Here is a 16,035-nt window from a genome sequence, read left to right as displayed (position 1 = left end):
TGTCTATCCTCATTCTCATCTCAACCTGGCCCTAGGTTGATATGATTATCGTCTGTAAGTAAATTTCACAGGATGATATAAATATCGTCTGTTTTTACAGAGTTATTTTTTTTCTAATTAAAGATTATTATAGATTTTGACTGTTGTCACTTATCTTAATGTTGCCTTATCATAAGCTTATGTAAATGTGCTGTTGTCACAGGTTAGTTTTTAAATCAACCTGTTGTCAAATGTGGCTACAGATATTGTATGTTGTCACTTATATGTTGTCTAAACACGTGTTTATTTAAAACATCTTTTCACTTATTTAAATGCTGTCTTTTGCCACTTACTCTTTTAAACAGGCCTTAAAAGTTAAATATTGGTGCATGTTTTTGTGAAGGTCGTTAAAGATTAACTCGACCTACTTTTGCATTTTTGTGAAAAGTTAGTGTTTACAAGTACATATATAGATGTTATGTGTTGTCATAGACTTGATAAATAAATCTCTGTACTTTGTGTTTGCAATATATATAATAGTTATTTAAGGTGGTATGGGACACTTCCATGTTGTGACGTATTGTTTATCCAAATAAACAATAAAATAAAGTGTAATTATATAACTAGTTTCTTTCCAAAAATGGTCACCTAACTCCGTAGCGCAGTGGGTTAGAGGGTTTACTACGAACCTGTAAGTCATGAGTTCGAATCCCGCTGGGGGTTTTACAATTTTTACCTTTTCAAATATTTTTAAAAGCTATTTTTTGGTTGATAATTGTAAAATTTAAAAATTCTTAACCGGTACGGTGAAAGTTTTTCAATTATATAGTACTTTAATCCATATAAATATCGACAGATGTCCCATGCCACCTTAATTGTTATCAGACTTTTTTTGAATATTGTAAATGTTGTCACAAGTGTATTTATATTTTGTCGGTCGTTACGAATATTATAGACATCTATTGAATGTAGGCATCTTATTCCACAAAATATGTGTGACATAATAATAATGCATGCTGAAAGATATACAGTTTAACGTAATTAATAAGTATTGTCCCATTTATATTGTATTCGAATTCTAAAATAACCACAGAAATCACAAAGCACTTAAGATAAAGTGGCCGCTATTGCAGAATTCAGTTTTTGTTCTCTATGAATAAAAAATGACGTAGTGGTCAAAACCTATTCATAACCAGGATTTTTTCAGAGCATACGATATGATTGAAAATGGAATGCACTGTTCTATAATCCTTATTACACTCTTATGCAAGTTAAATAGCTTTAGATATCAATATTTATCATAATTATCAAATATCAATTTCGTTCAACCTTAACCCAGACCCCCCCCCCCCTTTCCAAGAAAAACTTCAAACTACAATGTACTTACATTTAAACTCTAAAAATGAACCAAAAAAACCCCATGGAATTCTCGTTTTTTATGACTAAACTTTCCAAAAAAGCCACAACTTATTAAAAAAAACCCACAAGCTGTTGTATGTACATGTACATTGTATCATTGTATTACGTGGGTCTTTATGCATGTTACATAATACAGTTTTTTAAAGTTTTTTTTATTAAGGGTGAGTAAGCCACCAAGCCTAGCAAACATTATAAATGCCCGTACAACAGATTATAATCATCGTAAATGTTATGTCTTCACGCACACTTCATTATTATAATATGATAAACAACTACATCGATATATAATTGTTATTGTCATATTTTGATGTGACTGCAGATATCATGTTTACATGAAACAAAACCATAGGAAAAATATACTTTTTATTGCCTTTAAGAAATAGAAAGGAAAAAACACAAACAACATCAATTAAAAAAAGAAAACACTTGAAATTAAACGAATAAAACTTGCATCAAACCTTCATCCAACACAACAAAATGGAAGAGAAACATGTAATGTAGTCCTAAAAATGAATGAGGATAGAACAAGTTTATACATATTACTATTGATCTAAAACTGTATTTAGAGTGCCTTTTTTGCTTATGAATTCTGATAGCATACTGCCAAAGCTGATAAATTGGGATCATTATAAACGTATTTATTGCATCGTCGCAAACCACGGTTTTGAGTCCACAAGTTTCGGAGATAATCGATGTGAATCACACGTGGGTCACCGTCGATGATTTATTGTGATACAGATAGTTGATGTTATTTCTGATATTTACAGATTATTTTTTTAAAGAGCTCTGATAGAAACTTACTGAGTATGTGCTCATTTGGATTCATTTTACTGTTGGTACCGAGAACTGCTGATGAATTACTAAAACTATACCTCTGGATTCATAAAATAAATTCAAAGCAAATTGTTGAAATGAAAGAATTTATATTCAATTTTACAACAAACACAAATACTGTGTTTTGGGAAAAAAGAAATATATTTTTGTTATACTTCCATTTCTTTTCTTCTTCTTTTTTGGTCTGCGAAATCTATATGTACATGCTTAAAAAGTAATTTTGACGTTCTGTTTAGATTTTAAATTATTTTGAGATTAAAGATGTACATCGTTTACATTGGGGTTATGGGAATTTAACCTTCAATTCAATTACAATTCAATTCAATTCAATTTATTCTCTCAAACCATTATCATACAATGGTACATGAGGTACAATAACATATTTACATTAAATTGTGATGTCAAGGGTCTAATAAATTATATATAAATTATAATACAACATAGTATTACATGTGTTAGTAAGCATAAGTAAGTAAGAGAGAAAAAAAATAGTAATAATACAAAAAGTGGTAGAAAAAAAAATAGATCATCATATAAAAATTTAATACAATATTTCATTGGTGTTCAATACGCGGAGAGTAATAATAATAATAAATGCTAATATAGTTTAGGCTGGACAGCAGAATTGCTCTTGGATATTCAATATAAAAGAGCTTAATTTTTTCAATGTTTTGATGTTCGTTGTCATCAGCAGTTCCCTAAATTTTAATGTACTTGGTTTTTGAAAATACTTGGTACATAGAAATTGCTTACGTAAAGTTAAGAAAAATTTACATTCAAGAATAAAATGGTATTCGTCCGCTAATTTACCACTATTACAGAGTGTGCAGCTTCTGTCATTTACAGGAATTCCATACCATCTACCGGTTTCAATCGGTAAACGGTGATTTGCTGTTCTGAATTTAATAAGTGGTTTCCAAAATTTTTTATAAGAATGCCTAAGTATTTTTCAAAACCAAACTTTTGTTTATAAATTTTATATATTTGACCTTTAGATGAATTATCTATATCTTTTGCCCATTTCTGAATGAACTGGTCCTGCAATCTTTGTTTGATGGCGGCAGAAATCCACTTATCATTAACTATTGCAGTACATTGTTCTGTCCAGATATTAGAGAACCCACATGAGTCTAAAATATGTCGTATAAAATCAGTCCATGGATTTACACAGTCATTATTATACATATATTGGTTTGCTAAATATTTGTAAACAGTAAACACAATCTTATTGTCTTGACCTTGGATCATTTTTGTCCAATAAGAAATCATTCGAGAATATACAGTTACGTATAAAGGATAACGACCTGATTCACCATAGACTATATACGATGGAGTACTACTTTTCATACATAGAATATATTTTAAAAATTTCAAATGGATTTTTTCAATAATATCTATATTCTCGTAACCCCAGATTTCACAAGCATAGAGCAAAACCGGCACTACTACTTTATCAAACAAATCAAACTGTTGTTCCATGGGTAGATTAAAAAGTCTTATTTTTCTTATAATACTATACATAGCTTTCTGTGCTTGCTCAACTAAGTGTTTTTTTGCTTTACAAAAAGATCCACTTCTGGAAAATACAGTACCCAAATATTTGAATTCAATCACAATTTCAACAACGTTATTATTATAATAAAAAATGTTTTTTGGATTAGGGCCTTTTGAAAAAACTAATATCTTTGTTTTTTCTACATTGACATTTAGTTTCCATTGGGAACAGTTCACATGGAATTCATCTAGTGCTTTCTGGAGATCATCAGCGGTCTCAGACATAATAACCGTATCGTCTGCATAAAATAACAGGCAAAGTTTCAAGTATAACATCAACTCATCTTCAATGGAAGAACTAATACTTTGTAACCCAACAATATTTTTATCTAATAAAAAATCTTCTAAGTCATTAATATACAATGAAAATAAAAAAGGAGATAAATTTTCTCCTTAACGCACACCTATATTACAACAGAAAAAATCAGATGACATACCGTTCATACATATCTTAGATTTTATTCCTTTGTACATATTTCGTATAAAAGCATAACATTTCCCCCCTATTCCATTATCTAATAGTTTATACCATAGACCATTTCTCCAGACGGTATCAAATGCTTGTTTAAAGTCAACAAAAGCACAGAATATTTTTTTCTTTCTACATAGTAAGGTATTTGATAAAAATTGAAGAGTTAGAATATGGTCCAGAGTTGAATGATTTTTCCTAAAACCTGCCTGACTGCTAGTAATGAGGTTGATTTCAGATGCATACGTATCTAAACGCTTGCTCAAAATGGATGTAAATAATTTTCCGAGGCAACTAAGTAATGTTATCGGTCTATAATTTTCTGGCTGGGTGGGGTCGCCCTTATTCTTAAATATAGGTTTAATAATTCCTATCAACCACTCGTCTGGTACATAACCTCCGAGTAAACAACAACATTATTTTCTTGTTCAAAATTTCATTAAAATTGGACGCAAACGATTCCTGATGGTTCAAATAGCTGTATGGTATCGTTGTATAAGAAGTACATTGTACATGTATTTAAAAGGAGGCCTGGAACAAATACATGTACATGTATGTTTCTGATCATACATTGATTTATTTATTGTCATTAAAATAATTTCTAAAATAGGTTAAAGACATTCATTTAGTCGTTTAAAAAAATTGAAAAAGAAAAGTAAACGAATTAATAAATTTAAAGAAAAAATTCCTTATGGTTATCGGTCTCAAAAAATTTTCTCGTCATAAAAATTTCATTTTTCCTTAAAACTTTAAAGATGAAATGAAATACATTTTGTTTTTATATATGCATATTACAAAGTTATTGCAAATTTGCTAACAATGGATATAATGGAATGAATACTAGCATACAAGTTTGAAAATCAAATTTTGATAAAAGAATGTTTGTACCTGTGCATCGGTGGCTCAAACCCCTTTACCTATATCTTAATATATATCCGTTGAACCACTGAGCCATGTTATTATTAATATACAATTTCATATCACATTTTATCAAAGTAATTTAGTGTTATATAAATAATGTGTAATATAAAAATTATAATCACAATATTCAGCTATTCTTGTATCGAAAAAATGCACCTTTCTGTATTTATTTAACAACTCTTCTGTCAATATTCTAAAAATGGCGTAACGAAAGGATTAGAAATATATGGGTTGTCTGATGAACACCCACTCTTTGGCAAGCTTATAATCAATGATGACCAGCAGCCGTTGTATTTCATTTATGTAGGTCCAAGGGGACAAATCAACCTTGTCTCCTATCTGTTTCATTTGTTGGGTAACCTGTGGATATGACATATTTGACCCAGTAAATTTGACACGTAGATATATATAATAAAGGCACAAAGTCTTATTCAAGACCTTTTCTCTAGAATAGACGAAAAAGTTCCTTTTGCAAATAACCTTAAATGATTTGCAAAACTTTTAGCAATATCATTGATATATACATAGGCACGTAGCATCAGGGGGTCCCACTTTTTCTCGCAGCAAGAAATTTTATAAAATTTACATATAAAAAATTGAATTATCATGAAGTTGGCCCCCCACTTTTTGGGGAGTATGTAAAAAATTGGTATGAAAATAAGGAAATAGGGAGTGAAATTGAAGTCTTAGATATGCTACTCCAGTCCCCCCCCCCCCTCCCCAACGGATTAGGATTTTGAAGATTTTGCAAATTTCCTTTTTTTTCTTTTTTTCTTTTTTTTGCTTGTCAAGATTTTTTGGATGAGTCTGCCCCCCCCCCCCGACTTTCAAAAACGATGTTACGTGCCTAATACATGCAGTAAAACTTGATTTTTGTCCGTCGTCCTTCCCCACAAACCCCCTTACCCAACACATCAACCCCACCCACCCCCATCCCGTCCTATAAAAAAAACCCCAACAAAAGCAACATCAATAACAACAGCTACTGTATACGAGAAATATTCGCCCCCGTTTTATTTTTCCCCTTGTTGTCAGTGGGCGAATTCAATTTTTTTTATAAAAATATCAATTTCAAACTGTGTATGGGCGAATTCAGGACGGCGCTAAATTGATGCAGCAGTGCGAAAAGATAAACGAGAGGGCAAATAAGCCCTGAATACAGTCATCGATAGCACCGACAATGGCAACATTATACTGAAGTTGTCAAACCAGTTTTGATTTTTTTTTTTTTTACAAAATAACTTTAAAACAACATTTAAAAATTGCGAGGTTTGCAAAATTAATGTCGCGAATATTTATTGCAATCTTTAATTGTATTTCATTCAATACAAAGTTAATATGTATATTAAGCTTGGTTACAAAAATTAGTCGCCACGAAGAAAGCAGGGATAGAATATGTTGACCTCTTAGTCCACATAACGTTCAGAACTAATGTTTGCAATGACAAACTGTATCACGAGACTTCAAGTTTAAGTCTAAATACTAATCCAAAAAAGTTGGCAACAGTTGCTCTTAGTAATGAGCGATCGACGAATATAGTGTTATGTACACCTTTTAAACCGGTAGAGATGGTTTTACTCGTGGCCGGGGTCCAAAGTTTGAAAACAACCTTCTTGAGTGTCCTGATTATTAAACCACAACAATTTTAAAACATAAAAAAAATCATCCGGTTTTGATGAATATCAAAATGAATCAGAATGTTTCGCACATCGAAGTCATTATTTTAAGGTCAACAATGATGCCTCATCATATCTAAGGGTGGTCTGCTTCTGAATTATTACAAATTACTGAAGCGTATTGTCTACTGTGAAAGATATGTTCGTTGCAAATATTCAAATATCTTAGGCTAAAAAGGCTCACAAACTCAGCCTTTATATGTTTTACATCTTATTGCTATCCGTTCTATTGGGTTCTTTCGCAAATATGTTTCGTACAAGCTCTTTATATTTGCAAACATTATGAAACTTGTCCAGAAGGTTTACCTTATAGGTAAAATGCTTATTCGAGGAAATTTCAGTGTACCTGTTAAGTTATATTTACTTACCGCATGTTTATGACAACAAATAACTAGTTAATAGCAAGACGTGCAGAAAAATCTTATGACAAAGAATTCCTTGTGTAACGATGTCATCCCTTTTCCTTCTGTTCTGACCACACCAAAACAAAAATAAAACAAAACGGCGATGGATCGGAAACTCCTTTGATATTGTAGGACATTAGTCATCATTGCACAAATCCGCCTACTTTCAATATTTATTAGAGATTATTCATTAAGACACTGCTCGGCCATTGCCGATAAGTACAATTAAAATGGGCGTTTATCAATCAAAAAGTATTCAACAAAGCACTCTTTTGTACGAGGAGGATGATAAGTCCCGTACTTTGAACCTGGATATTGGAGGTCAATGACCTTAAAACAAATATTACTTGTTATATTAGCTCGTGGATCTATGCGTGATCTGAGTGAGCACGATTCAAAGTTAAGCAAAAAGATTTCTAAAAGAAAATTATGTCTTAAAAAATGCTTAATCTCCATGTGTTTTTGTCCCAAAGCACGATGCATCGTTTTTGCGGGGCAGTTGCTTCCTATTTTTGACTATTACATGAAACCAGTTGATCTTTTCGATGATTTCCCTGTTTTTTCCCTGAATTTGACTGTTTGAAAATAGTGGAGAATATTTTTTCTATATGTTTTTATAAGTATACAGTCGTTTTTTTTTATTGTTTCTTTGGGCGCTATCCAACTGTATCTCTTGTCATAGTTACTTCCGCCGTTTACCCGCGCTTGATTGAATTTCTTCACTTTGACATTCAGAGCACTGGGCAGAAATCACATTGCGTCAACACCAGGTGACGGCCATCGCAATGCTTTGTTTTAATTAGACAGTCGGTCTCCCCTGGTCCGTGCCAGTTCTAAGTTGGCTGTTAATCGCCATCCTGGTTTTTCCTCCTTTTCTGTATTAATTGTTTTATATGATGTAATATTTGTTATTTAACTCTTTATATAGAAAATGACTTCATTTTTAAGTGTACATTCACTTACATTCGATCTTTTGGTTCTTTACACGAACCTCTCAACATTTAAGTGTTTTATCAAATGTTCATAAGAAGTACTAGTCTAAAATAAAAATACAGATGATATCATGGGGGGTGAGATGAAAGTATATTAAAGTACTCTGTGTTTGACGTATATAGTCAAAAACATGACAAAAGGTTAGTGCTAAAACGATTAAATCTGTCTTGTTACATCAGCTTTGTGTTTTATCAACATACTTCATTAGTCAGGCTAATAATCTGTCTTTAAACGCCTCATTAGTCACTTGACGTCATCTTTTAGAATTATCTTTAGTCATTTGACGTCACCTAACAGACTAATCTCTGTCAATATACGTCACCTATTAGACTAATCTTTAGTCACTTGAAGTCCCACATAGGGTTCATTTTTAGTCATTTGACGTCACGTATTCAACCCTTTACGTTATAAGTGTACGGCATGAATATCTAGGACGAATTAAATTTTAATTCTTTGTGTTATTCAATATGACTTATGGACGATATCAAAGTTTCTTTTTACAAAGTTTTTTCTGTTTATATCTTGTTTGAGTTCTTATCTGAGATTTCTTCAATATTTTTTTCTCAAATACCAGTAAGCAGATTAATTGCTTGAAGCTAACGAACAACTAAAGATATTCATTAAGCAAGCAAAAAGCTACACATGTTAGTATCTCAACAAGATATTACTTGCATGCATGCTTTAATAATGTTGGCAACAAAGTGCGCGCACTATGTTTAATCCATATTTTCTTACACATTCCCACAATTACGGATCCAAGTTGCTCCATATACGAGGTACACTCATTTGCGGAAGTTTTCCTTTATAACAAGGATATTATATTATTAATATACGGAACCAATTATTGTCAGTCGAAAACTGTGACAAAGGCGTTTAACATAAGGGCCACAATTTAAGGGGGTTTGTTTGCAAGTACATGTTGGTTCCGTGAACCGTCTGCATAAGAGACACGCTAAAGTGCTAAAAATAATATTGTGGAAATATTCTGTGCTGAATATTATGTTTCGATAAAAAATTCTTAAAATATCACAGAATTATTCTTACTATGATGCAAGTATATACAAGTACTAATCTCTAGATATGTACGTGCAATAATGCATTGGTGTATTCTATAATTTCGATCAGGGGATAAGTTGGGGTATTTTTGATCTATCAAATTTCAAAGACTTCGTGAAGACTCCAGTCATGATTTCAAGTTTTTCCATGTGGTCCTTATATCCATGCCCCACAACGTGATTCGAACCATACATAACGATTCTTAAATCCTGCGCTAACCAAACGCGCAAACGTACATGTACGCGCGTTAACAGACTAAGTAAAATACTTTAAGAAGAAAAAAAAATTCCACATGAAACAACTTCAACGGAAGAAATGTAGATGAACTTTAGTACTCGGTACCACTTGAAAGTGAATTTCAAACTGACATTGACACCGATTTGAGTGCGTTGCCCTCAAAGTCTTGTGTCTCGTAAGCAGCCAGTTTTGCCAAAAAAAAAAATCATTGCACACTCACGACCACTATTACTGTACACATAATGTACCGGGATATCATTATCACCATATGTCATCTGAACTCTGAAGGGGAAAGTACAACTAATTATATCAAAGTGGTTTTTTTCTGTCGAATTAGGTTCTTTTTTTTCGTAAGATCCATTGGCTTGTTAAGCAGAATATAAAAAATGTACAAAAGTTTAATTGCGATTTTGAACAATAATTTAATCTGATAATTATAATAAATTAGCCTCTAAATCATGAGTTCCTGCAGCAGATAGATAAATACATAGTTTATATCATTAAAAAAACAAAACAAATGAAAACAACAAGTTCACTATAAACTGGTAATCAGTACTTTCTGCCTCCTTTTGAGCAGCACATACTGGCGAGTTTCTGTCTGAATTTGAGATCAAAGTACCCGTACACAAGCGGATTAATGATGTGATTTACAATGAAAAGTCTCTGTAATGTGTAGTACAGATTGGACAAAGCCGAGGGTAACCGATTATAGTAATTCGGATCATCTCGGCTGAGAAAGACAAAGATGAACGACGGAAAGTAAGACACAGCATAGAACAGAACCAAAATGGCGAACATCATGTTAAAATTTGTGCGGTTCCGAGTGCGAGATTCTTGGCGGTTTAACTTGACTTTGTCCAGTTTGCTTAAAGTAGGAAACTTCTTCTCTCTGTTGTCGCTATTGTCACTGATACTGCTCTGAGTTTCGGCAACGAACGAGAAAGCCCTGCTTCTAGAGCGAGGACGATCGTTTCCTTTGCTTTCTTTGGACAGCTTGTAAATGACGCAGCCAATGGGGATATAGAGGCCTGTGGTTGCGATGATATTGGCTACAGCTACCAAGAAGAGAAAAATGAGATACGCTTTTTCCAATGATTCGTGGCCAGAATTGCCGGTGAAGCAAGCACTGACTGTTATATTGTGTTCTTTGAACTGTGTGGTGAATTTTCCAATGCCAGAAAAATAAAGAATTGGGGCATTGATGCTGATGGAGACAATGATGGTCAACAAAATGGCGCCCTTTTTCAGCCTGGAGCTGAGCTTATTTCCGGGCTGTTGGCGTACCTTGACGAATCGGTGAATTGCGATCATTAGCAACAGCATGGCTGAAGCTGTGGAAGTGCTCCACATGAAAAACAAAGGAACTTTGCAATAGATGTCATCCTCCACGCTCCTGACGACGAGCGTCTTGATACTGTGGTACAAGCACGTGACTATGGTGGCCAGAAGGTCAGCGACCGCCAATGCGGGGATGAAGAACCGGTCCTCGCGACAGCGCCTCATTTTGAAGACGTATACATAAATTACTATCGTGTTACCCACAATCCCCACTATCAGGAACATCAGCACTAGCATCACGTGCGGAAGGTTCTTCTGCGCCATGTACTCCAGCCATTGTCTTACCAGCTCACTTTCATTTTCACTTTCGGTTATGTTTTGAATCATTTTGGACCAGCAATCACAGAGTTCTGCAATTTTTATATTTTCTTTTTTTCTTCTTGCAAGTTCTACGTCCGACAGCTCCTCACTCCTCACGATACAGCCCTTTCCAAAATCCAGAGTTCCCCATGTTGTCTAATCGAGCGTACTCAAGCTGGCGTTTTCTTTCGTAACTGTTATATTCAGGGTTTTTTGTTTGTTTTTTATATGAAACACATACGTTGGTCATCCAACCTCAAAAGGCGCGCACAAAAATGAAACAACGCCGCTTGCTTTGTTCAGGAAGGCAGTCCCGCGCAAAAATAGTTATTCACATCCGAGACATCAGGGCATGACCTCTCTGCTTGCTTCTCTCCGGAGGTTTCCTATATGATCTGTAATAAAGATGAACGTTTCATTAGCAAACAACGAGTCGTGCAACGCTTCCTTTGGTCGAGTACATTATAAGTCATTTTATACTGTTAACCACGAGAGAGAGAGAGAGAGAGAGAGAGAGAGAGAGAGAGAGAGAGAGAGAGAGAGTACACTGGGTTTATTTTTACACATACAATTTTCCACCTAAAGATTTATTTTACCTAAAAATGTAAAAAAAAAAAAAAGTTTTCCCCGCGTTATTTTGTTGACACACTTGCGGATCCGGGGTCTAGGCTACTATATCAGTTTAAAATGGTACTTTTATCTACTAGTAGCTATTCCTCTCTCTCTCATTCTCTTAACCAATCAATCAATCAATCAATCAATCCTTCGATCATCAACTTTTCATATGGACATACTAGGGAACGATTTAACATTTGTAAGGGGAAATCCGAAATCATTCATATCTTACGTAAGCTCGTTTCACCCAGTTGTTTCTGTTTTACTATTTTCCACTTGTTCAACGTTATAATACCTAATATGATACTTCTATACAAAGCGTTATTTGATTGGTTCTAGACAATCACGTGTCAGGGCAATAAATCTCAATTTTTTCCTGTAATCTCATTTTTTTTATCATATCCAACCCTTCGGAAGCAACGTGAACTTTTATTTCATGCGATGTAAAATCTCCCTCACCATCATGCAATAAATGTATAATATTGTCAGGTGCGCACAACTTTATGGTGGCAGACGAAATTGCGTTCAATTTTATTTAAAAAATGTTATCAGCAAAATACATATACATCATTACCAATATTATCAATAGATCGATAAGCTGAACCTACATGCATATCATTATCATCATCACCATTTTTTATCTTACAAATATATGCATATAGATTTGTTTATTCTGAATGTTATTGCACCGGAAGGTCATAAATCATTATAGTGAAGTTTAATATCTATTCGTTTAAACATCTTATTGGGACTTTTGTTTATCCGTATTAAAATTTAATTGGCGAACTACAGAATAAAGCGCGGAAAAACAAAGGTCGGAGTGGCAGTCACACTTCTAATTTCTTTTCGTTTCAAATGCGACCGTTGAGTTATAATTACTTTGAAGTTAAGAGATGTACTATTCATTTCAATAAGTTGTTTAAGAATTGTTTCCAATAGTTTAATAGGCCATTTATGAAATCTGAAGAGGCTTGTTATAATCACTGAAACTGCCATAAATTGCCTATTGCCTACCAGTTCTGAAATAAGTCTAATTTCAAAGCACAAGGCCGGAATTGATATCGGACAACGCAACAAGAAACATGCAGCCCGGAAGTCGGAAGCTGGGAGGAAATCCACACTTAGTTCTGAAACCACAACACCCTGGCAACAGGGTCAAAAGTTGAGCAAGAGCGGTCAAGCGCGACCTTTGAATATATTTCCTGTTTGTTTAACATGCAATATTCAAGTTTTCCCGAGCATGCAGGCCTGATTTATGCCCGGTGCTCGAGAATTCCTCTTACGCAATCTTTCGCTTGTAATTTTTTTGAGTGGCCAACGTACATAATTTCCCTAAACAGTTAACAGTACTTTGCAGTATATATTACTGTGTAGCCTTCGAACATTAGCATAGAAATATTCTTGTGGTTTTTTTTTAAAAAAAACGTTTATATTTTAAATTCAACATAACTCTGAGAAGGATTCGATATCCTGATCAATAAATTAAGCATGTTAAAATTGAAATATTTTTTGAAGCATGCATAATCAGTGTGAATAGTAGAAGTAGTTGGTACTTCAAAAACTACTATTAATATTGGTTAAAAAAGTTTCTTTTTGATAGCCTCCTGGAGGGAAGAGCTCGAGAACTAAGTTGTTCGATATTGTTTCTAATCCTTTTGTATATGATGTATACAGTAAAAATTGTTCAATTTATTAAAGAACTTCATTCAAAAATTTTTCACCAATTCCATCACATTTTTGCAATTTACACCTGCTTCATTACATTAATCTTATGATATTCAAAAAATACCTGAGTCTTCTTACGTGGGATTTGATTGGCCCGTGGAAGCGAGGTTATTATTGGATAACTCGCTACGTTTCTTGCACAATGTGCACTTTGCTTGGTTTAGATTATTCTTGTGTAATTATTCGAGCTATAACTCACCCAGTCATCACTAAATTGTTGTATAATTAAGGGTAATGAACCAAGTATTCTGAATCATCGCGGGACAAAGCGAGGATTTATCTAAATAAGGTCAGCTACTATGGCCAAATTGTTATTAAATTTCTTTCCTTTTTTAATTAAAAAAAACCCTGCAGTATTTAACATGTTTTTTTTTAAATTTACAAATATATTAGTCATGGAGAGAGAGAGAGAGAGAGAGAGAGAGAGAAAGAGAGAGAGAGAGAGAGAGAGAGAGAGAGAGAGAGAGAGAGAGAGAGAGAGAGAGAGAGAGAGAGAGAGAGAGAGAGATGCAACTAGAATTCAACGCAGAGATGACAACCATGCACCTCGTATAGTGCACATCTTACAAATAGTTTGTAACCAAAAAAAGGGAAAAAATTCACATTCCCTTATTTTTGATAGAAAAAAATCACAAATTAAAAAAGCAATTAAAAATATAATTTCAAAACCATTTATAAGAAACTAAGTTTGATATACTTACATTGGATGAGAGAATGCACCCACGGCCTAGATCTAAGTGTGTAACAAGGGGTCCCTTTATTGTCAAGGCTATTGAAGGTTTGGGATTATGATTCATACATCACTCTCGAGCACATGATGTTAGTTTGAAGTAAATTGCACGGATATGACATTTTTCGTTTATCTAGATAAATACTGCATCGAAAGTGATGCCTGTATCTGCACGGCGGCCCCTTACGTCCTTCTTGTTTAAGACGTTTTTCCGGTGATCAGATATATCAATAGATTAAAACATATTGATGATCGCAATCAGCCCAGCTAACACGTGATTAACAAAAGTATTTTTAGTGTTTGTGTTTATCTAAACACATGAAATATATAATTCCTTATTTTTTTTTACACAGTAGAATGAGTGACAAAGTACCGTAATGACCCCAAAATGCACTTAATGCTATTTTATATAGTACTGGTCTTGCACGGAGAGAGAGAGAGAGAGAGAGAGAGAGAGAGAGAGAGAGAGAGAGAGAGAGAGAGAGAGAGAGAGAGATTGCATCGTTATAATTGTGAAATTATGGTATATCATGTATGTGTTATTCTTATTTGTCCAATGTTCCTATCCCAGTTCTTTTTGTCCAGATTATTTAAAACACAATTTGACATCCCCATAAAGTTTTTTTTAAAAAACCATGACTTCACCTTTTGATCTTCCGTTAATACTTGAAGGTAAGACCCCATCCAGGTTTTCGCTGCTTTCCTCAGTTTTTGTTGAGTGGCACCTCTAATACATTGATTTAAAAAAAAGGTTATTGTAACATTCAGTTTAAAGAGAGATTTGTTTTGAACAAGCCATAGAAATATAAATATTCCTTGCAATTTGATTTAAAAATGAAAAGTAGTGGTCTTTATATTCTGTATTCTTAACTATGCAAAATCAAGAATGAAAACCTTAGGCTTATGATTTTTAAAGAAAAAGTTGTTTAATTTGCTGAGCGTGCAGGTACATGTATATGTGCATGCAGGAACGTAGCATCGGGGGGGGGGGGGGGGGGGCAGGGGGGGGGGCTTTTCTCGCAGCAACTAATTTTTAAAAATTTACATATAAAAAATTGAATTACCATGATGGAGTTGGCCCCCCACCTTTTTGGGAGCATGTAAAAAATTGATAAGGATTGAAATTGCAGTTATAAGGACGCCATCCCCCCCCCCCCCCCCCCCGGATTAGGATTTTAAAAAATTCCTTATTCACTTTTTTTTTTGCTTGTCAAGATTTTTGGATGAGTCTGCCCCCCCCCCCCCCACTTTCAAAAACGACGCTACGTGCCTAGCACGGTAAATATTCTAAACATTTAGATTTGCCCAATCCGAAATATATCTGACTCAAAAACATGGCGGGGGGGGGGGGGGGCATTTTCGTTACAAGAATTAGACCAAGAATTCTTTTACAATCGAACACGAATAAAATAAGAAGCCAAACGCTTTACTCTATACTTCACACTCCCCTCTACACACTGTTTATATAATGTCCAGTTATGGGACGTTAGCACGCCTCGGACCGTCGTCCGATATCTGACATAATGGACAGTTATCGGCTTTTAATTGTCACGTTTAATATTTTGTATTTTCTGCCACCCGGTAAATTAAAAAAAAACATGACATAACTATAACATACTTTTCATTTAAATTAAGAAATATCCAAACCCGCATGAGGTCAGAGTTATTTTTAAAACTTTTATGACGAATATTTACATTAAGTACACAGGCACGAATTCGAGATGATTTGCACTTATTTGATTTATTTCAGATCAAACCATTTCCTCGTCGATACACGATGTTTAC

General features: G+C 34.0%; 1 protein-coding gene across 1 annotated transcript; it reads right to left on the bottom strand.

Annotated features, from left to right (window-relative positions):
* Positions 1-9,922: 9,922 nt before the first annotated feature.
* On the bottom strand, positions 9,923-14,396 carry LOC105334467 (tachykinin-like peptides receptor 86C). The gene is made up of 2 exons (XM_011437922.4): positions 14,222-14,396; positions 9,923-11,575 (listed from the first exon to the last, which is right to left on the bottom strand). Exon 2 carries the CDS (start codon positions 11,205-11,207, stop codon positions 10,092-10,094), a length of 1,116 nt encoding a protein of 371 aa, XP_011436224.2. The 5' UTR covers positions 11,208-11,575; positions 14,222-14,396; the 3' UTR covers positions 9,923-10,091.
* Between the last annotated feature and the right edge of the window lie 1,639 nt (positions 14,397-16,035).

Source organism: Magallana gigas, chromosome 10, assembly GCF_963853765.1.
Source record: "Magallana gigas chromosome 10, xbMagGiga1.1, whole genome shotgun sequence".
NCBI lineage: Eukaryota > Metazoa > Mollusca > Bivalvia > Ostreida > Ostreidae > Magallana > Magallana gigas.
Note: the sequence above shows the minus strand (reverse complement) of the source record. Positions and strands in the feature narration are given on the sequence as shown.

What these genes read in the sequence shown, in the direction of transcription:
- LOC105334467 (XM_011437922.4), bottom strand. Translation starts at nt 11,207, where the DNA reads ATGATTCAAAACATAACCGAAAGTGAAAATGAAAGTGAGCTGGTAAGA.